The 6,482-nt window shown below is 45.8% G+C and overlaps 1 protein-coding gene across 2 annotated transcripts in view; it reads right to left on the bottom strand.

Moving 5' to 3' along the window:
• HPSE (heparanase) overlaps positions 1–6,270 on the bottom strand; it is a 34,241-nt gene extending 27,971 nt beyond the window's left edge. Inside the window, exon 1 of one of the 2 annotated variants that reach the window (XM_008568798.1) lies at positions 5,943–6,270. In XM_008568798.1, coding sequence (XP_008567020.1) covers positions 5,943–6,190 — 248 coding nt within the window. In that variant the 5' untranslated portion in view covers positions 6,191–6,270. The remainder of the gene's footprint in view (positions 1–5,942) is intronic. The other variant, XM_008568799.1, reaches the window with a different exon arrangement.
• Between the last annotated feature and the right edge of the window lie 212 nt (positions 6,271–6,482).

Here is a 6,482-nt window from a genome sequence, read left to right as displayed (position 1 = left end):
GGATAGTATAGCCGACAGGTAGATGCAGTGGCTAAAGGCTTGCCACTGTCATGAGAGCAGTTTTATCCACTGCCCTGTGTCTCAAGGCAGTAGAAAAAATTATGACAGGTTGCTCACTCACTTTTTATGTTGATCATTTTGTGCAAACACTTTTAAACCCCCATTATATACAGCATTGCTCATGTATCAGTAGGTTTCCTTCACTTGTCTATGTAAGATGGCACTTATTTAAGGGATGATTCTGGAAGACCTTGTAGCAGTGTAACTCTAATCTTCACATGGCATTTTCCCTGTGTGCATATCTGTCTCCAAATTTTCCCTTTTTATCAGGACATCAGTCATATTAGATTGGGGCCACTGCATTCCAGTATGACCTCATCTTAACTAATATCTTGTAGCAGTGTAACTCTAATCTTCACATGGCATTTTCCCTGTGTGCATATCTGTCTCCAAATTTTCCCTTTTTATAAGGACATCAGTCATATTAGATTGGGGCCACTGCATTCCAGTATGACCTCATCTTAACTAATAACATCTGAAATTACCCTATTTACAAATAAAGTCACATTCTGAGATACTTGGGGATTAGGACCTCAGTATATGAATGCGGGGTTGAGGGGGACACCAACCCATAGTAGAGATCAGATAAGATGTTTATTGTGTTTCACAACAAAAGAAGGTCATTGATGATGTTGGAGATGGTGACATCATGAGGGTGGACCAGGAAGAGGAGGAAAGAAATACAGCACTTCCTGCAGAGACACGTGTGTGGGAAGGTATTTGAGATGGGAAAGACTCAAAGAATATTAGAAGGTGTTTATGTGCTGAGAGGAAGGAGCCAACCAAAAGGGAGAGGTTAGAGATCCAGGAGAGTGAAGAGACCATTGATTGAACAACGACCTTGGGGAGGCAGGAGGGGACGGGATCCAGAGCAGAGCTGGAAGAACTGGCCTGAGACAAGAGAAAGGAAGAGAGCTGGACACAGATGTGGTTTGTCTGCAGGTCTGACGGCAGGAAGAAAAGGGAGTGCTCCTGTCTAGTAACTTCATTTTCTTTGGGTAGCAGAAGCGTGGTCCCATGCTAAGAGTGGTGAAGTAGAGGTGGAATCAGAGTTTTAAAGAAAGTAAAGAATGAGAAAGGCAGGGAAATGGAGAGTTAAGGAATAAGACTAAGGGCCAAGTAAATCTGGACGCCAAAAATTTATAGTGCAACATCAATCTATGTGGCTGCGACATTGTCCACTCCCCATCCCCCAAGAGCTCAATAGCCCAGCTATATAAGGTGGCCACTAAGACTGGAAACAGGCAAATACATAAAAAATGGTTTATTAATATACATTAAAATTCATGATTAAGAAATATTTTTCCATTTCCAGATTTTTGACCCACCCTGTAGAGAGAGAAAATACAATTTTCTCACCCAAAGAGAGAAAATACAACTGGACTAAGCCAGGTTTGGGGCAGGGGCTTGAGGATATTATCACAAGAGTGGTTCATGTGATAAATCAAGAAATCCAAATCAGATATGAAAGCAGTAGAGAGGCGAAGAAGCTGTTCAGTGGAGATATTAATAAACACTTGTGATGGGAACCACAGGGTAAAAGAGCTGAGAAGGTAAGGAACTGTAGTCCAAGAACGGTAGGTTTGACTTTAAGATTTCAGATGTTGAGAGGCTCATAGTGCAGAAGAGTCAAGGCACAGCCATGGCATAAGGTGGATGAAATGGAGTGTGTGCTAAACTGGCTCTCACGAAAAAAGTGCCCTGTTTCTTAGTGTTTGTCAATTTCCATGGTGTAAATAATCCCCCCAATAGCTGATTTCAAGATACCAGTGTGCTGTGGCTGAATGTAGAGCTGAGAGAAATGCACACATTTCATAAGCTGGTGCAAGCTGGTTTCATTACAACACTGAGTGAAGATTATCAAAAAATGTGGGGGTGAAAAAATTGAAAGACAGTTTATCAGGATGAACTCGGAGTCATCTAGGGTGACGGTGGGGCTTGGAGGTGGAGAGGAAACAGTGAGATCCATGCCAAACTTCCATCAGTAAGGAGAAGTGAGTGAAAGGGGAGCAGAGTGCAGTGACAAGGGGCAGCAGATGACAGCCAGATGTGGGATGGATCCTCTCTAACATGCACCAGAGGTTAATCCAAACGGAGTGCCTTAGGCATGTTGCATAGATTCTTTCACTTAATCTCAAAAGAACTCGATGAGGTCGGTATCATTATTAAACTCATTTTACAGACATGGAACCTGAACAAAATGAGGTAAGTAATTTGTCCAAGGTAACAAGTCAAAAGGGAGTTGAACTACAGCAGTGTGGAGTCCAAACTAATGGGCCGTCCTCTAGAAGCTGCACTGGGGAACTGGAAAAGGTCAGGAGTATGCGAGACTGGGCAGCCTCTCCTCCAAAGGGCTACAGGGGAAGAGAGTGTCTTCAGAGAAGAGCCAAGTTCCAGCTGGGCAAGGAGGTGCAGGGGATATTCTGTGAGGAGGACAGAGCAGGGCTACCATGCAAAGTGCTCCGGGGACACAGCACACAGTGGGAAGGTTTGGGGACTGGCCAGGTAGCTCAGTTGGTTAAAGTGCAGCCTTATAACCCCAAGGTCATGGGAAAATAAATAAAATTTTTTTAAAAAAGAGAAAGTTTTGGAAGGGAAGGGAACAATAAGAGTTCAATCAGGAGATAGCCCTTCTCAGGGGTCATTTGGCCATGGATATTTCTGTCATACACATAGAGGGCCTGTGGCTCTTACCAAAATCAGTTTCAAAATGCGTGTTTAACGTTGATAGTAAATGCTTTTCCAAATATGAAAAGCAACTTACTTGATGAAGATGCAGGAATCTAATTATTGAAAGTTACTATTGATAAACATTTATCAAATTGGCAAAAAGAGATGAACTTCACTGAAGAAAAGCAAGCAAACTGCTGTGAAAAGCAAGCACAACAGATTACTGCTGTTGCTGTTTGTACCACTTCTGCTGTTCGGTACTTAACAATCTCTCCCACCGACTCAGCACTCTCCTTTTTCCTTTATGTTAGTGAACTGGGCTTGTGCATATGTCTGATCTGAAATGTAGAGTTGCACTGTCCAACATGGTGGCACTGGCTACGTGTGGCTCCTGAGCACCTGAAATGTGGTTAGTGCAAATTGAGAAGTGTTGTGAGTATACAATACACACCAGATTTTAGAGACTTTTTGAAAAAGGAATGTTAAATACCTCATTAATATATTTATATTGATTAGATGTTGAAATGATACTTTGCATATACTGAGCTAAATAAAATGTTAAACTTGACCTGCTTCTTTTTATCTTTTAAAATATGGTTACTAGAAAATTTTAAATTACATATGTGGCTTGTATTACATTTCTATTAGACAATTTGCTCTAGGGCCAGGGCCTTTTTGGAGTTTTGCACATAGTTGGGCTGAAGAAGTATTTCGATTGGTTTGTTGACTAATTCCCTCTGGGAAGAGGACAAATTAAAAAGATGCTCCTTTCCAATTCTAGATTGTTCTATCATTGGCATTTAAGTTTTACGTACTCTATGTTCTCTGGTTACAAATGTGAAAAAAAACCTGTTTGCTATCAAACAGGAAGCTAGAACCATGCCACCTGATTAAATGTGTTTAGGCCTCCTTTGAAGTACCTTGGAGATTTGGGCCCCGATACTCCTACTCTCATGCGAGTGCTTCTTTTCATTATATTACTCTCTCAATTTGTTTCCAGACAAGCTTTTTCTACCATACCCCACTCTGTTTCCTTTAAAAAATGTAAACTGTTCTCCTTTTGTGTATGTGTGTACTATTGTCCCTGTGATTAGAGTCTGGTTTCAAATTCTGCTCCTTCATTTACTATCTGGCTGACCATGGCCAAGTTATCTAATCTCCCCTGGCCTCAATTTCTTCCTTTTTAAAATGGGGATGATAACAGTACTTATCTCCTAGTGTTGGGGCAAGGACTAAATGAATTAATGCCTAGAAGGTGCTTCAACCAGGGCCTGGCAAAGGACAAGGACTGGGCATGGGGCAGCTATTTGTGCTATCTTCTCGTTCCTTATTCCTTCAGCTTTCATCTGCTCAGTGCTTACCATCTTTGCCCATGCAGCTTCACTAGGGAACTAGAGTAAAACAACAGCTCTCTTGCTTCCTCTACTGTAGACAGACATTAAGCTTAGTGTGGTCTTGTGAAGTGGCTGGGCCATTTGAACACTGTGCTAAACATCCCGGGGGAGATGGACCCTCAGAACCTAATTTGGAAGCAAGGTCTCAGGTGAGGAGCAGCAGCTCCTGCCTCTTTTAGGTCTCAGCTAACAGTGAGGATGTGTCTGTGGATGCTTCTGGGGAGCAGCTAGGGAAGATGTCCTCTCTAAGAGAAGACAGCTGGAATGGACAGGAGCCAGTCCTCAGGAGAAGCCTGAATGGACAAGAATAAACTGTGTTTTGTTAACCGAAAAAAACAGTTTTATCTATTGCGCACTGTGCTCTCTTGGTTTTTCATTATCATCCAGTTTTTTAAAAAAAGGTGCTGGGTGGGGGAGAAGAAAGACTGCTATGGATAACTATGAGATGTGTTTAAGAATAAAGGTGTTTAAACTGTGGACTGGAAGTTCTGTGTGTCTGGAGAGGATGGTGTTTACAGGGTGATCAGGCCTGGACCCTGATAGTCGTACCGTAGGTTTTTTTCTTTTGGACCTGTGTAGGAAATTCTCCCACCAGGAAATTCTCTCTACTGCCACAGGGAAAAGGTGGAGGTTAACTATGATCAAAGAAACACACAGAAAGCTGGTAAATGGTTAGCCCAGCACTCACCATTTCCCAGGAAAAAACAATTGGCTTAAACTTCAAACACCTACTCTGGGTCAAACATTGTGCTAAATACTTATCATCTCATACAAATCCTCATAATAATCCTGTGAGTCAGGATTTAGAAATTTCATTCTACAGATGAAGAAATTGAGGCTTGGAGTAACCAAGCAACTTGTAAAAGCCAGGTCACCCAGCTTTGCCACAGTTGCAGAGTTGAGAGTTGAACCAGGGTGGTCTGACTGCCAATCTCTTAACCAGTAGGCTACCTGCAAAATTAGCAATGGCAGCTGATAGTGCAGGCTCAGGAAAGACATCACTTAGGACTTTGACAATGGCGAGATTCCCGTCTGTCTGGGCTAGTTGAGATGTGGCCAACTTTGGAGGCTCCCATGGCCTAGATAAGTGGCCTAGATGACCTGGGATTGTCCCTGCAGCTCCCCATCTTGGGGTCAGCCTGCACTCATGGGGCAGGAGCCATAAACCTGCACCAAGTTCACTTTTCCTAAGGTGAGAAAAAATTTACAGCTGACAAAGCACCACCACATTTTGCAGCCTAATTTTGGAGAGAGATCTTTGTATTAGGACTCTCTGTAGGTCAGTGCATTAGTCTCCCAGGTCTCACTTGTTTATAATTTAGATTTTTTTTAAAAAAGGAGTAACACTTATTCTCCTCCTTTGACACCTTTTGCGTCTGTTTCGTTTTGTTTGTTTAAATCTTGCTAACAGAGTTTAGAAGGCGGAAGCCTGGTCCACAATCTTATTTGCCCTACACTGCGCAGCAAATTCAAGCGCTCACAGCTCTCCAAGTGCACCTGCCCGGGTTCCCTCCTCTTGGCGCAGTGCTGGGGCGGGTGGGCAGTTTCTTTTCCAAATTTCCCTTTAATACCTGGTCCTTAGCGGGCGCTCAGCCAACACTTGCTGAATGAAGATAAATGAAGAGGAGACAGAGAGAGAGAGAGAGAGAGAGAGAGAGAGAGAGAGAGAGAGAGAGAGAGAGAGAGAGAGACGCGCGGGGGAGGTTCCCGGGGACCGAGTGTGAAGTTGTTTCAACGCAAAAGAGAGGAGAGTGGCTGGCGGGGCTGGCAGGGGTGTCAGGACAGGAGAGGGGACAGGACCAGGAGGCTGGCGCTTACCCCAGGAAGGTGAGGAACCGCGGGTTTGTAGCCAGGTTGGCGTCGATGGTGAAGGACAGGAACGCGGGACTCACCAGGTGCAGCGGCCGCTCGGTGGAGAAGTCCAGCTCCACGGCGTCCTCGGCCGGCGCAGGTCCCGCCAGGGCGCCGGGGGAGAAGGGATCGATCGGCCCCAGGAGCAGCAGCAGCAGCAGCGGCGGCGGCGGCGGCGGCGGCAGCGGCAGCCCCCGCGTGGAGCGCAGCAGCATCTCGGGCTCTCCTGGCGCGCCCCCCGCGAGCGCCGCGCGGCGAGTCCAGAGCCCGGCACTTCCTCCCGCCCGGCCGCGGCGCCCTTCCCGGCGCTGCTCCTCACCCCTCCCACTGCGCCCGTCCTCCCACTCCTCCCCTGCATCCCTCCCACTGCTCCCGCGCGTCTCCCCGCCCCGCCTCCCCCGTCACTCCCACTTCCTTGCACGCTGGCCCCTTGGTGGCGGTCACTTCCACTTACGAAATCACCCACACCCATTTGAAGGGTGCGGAGATGGCGGGGATCCAGCCACC

Source organism: Galeopterus variegatus, unplaced genomic scaffold (assembly GCF_000696425.1).
Source record: "Galeopterus variegatus unplaced genomic scaffold, G_variegatus-3.0.2 Scaffold443, whole genome shotgun sequence".
Taxonomy (NCBI): domain Eukaryota; kingdom Metazoa; phylum Chordata; class Mammalia; order Dermoptera; family Cynocephalidae; genus Galeopterus; species Galeopterus variegatus.
This window is presented reverse-complemented; position numbering and strand designations above follow the sequence as displayed.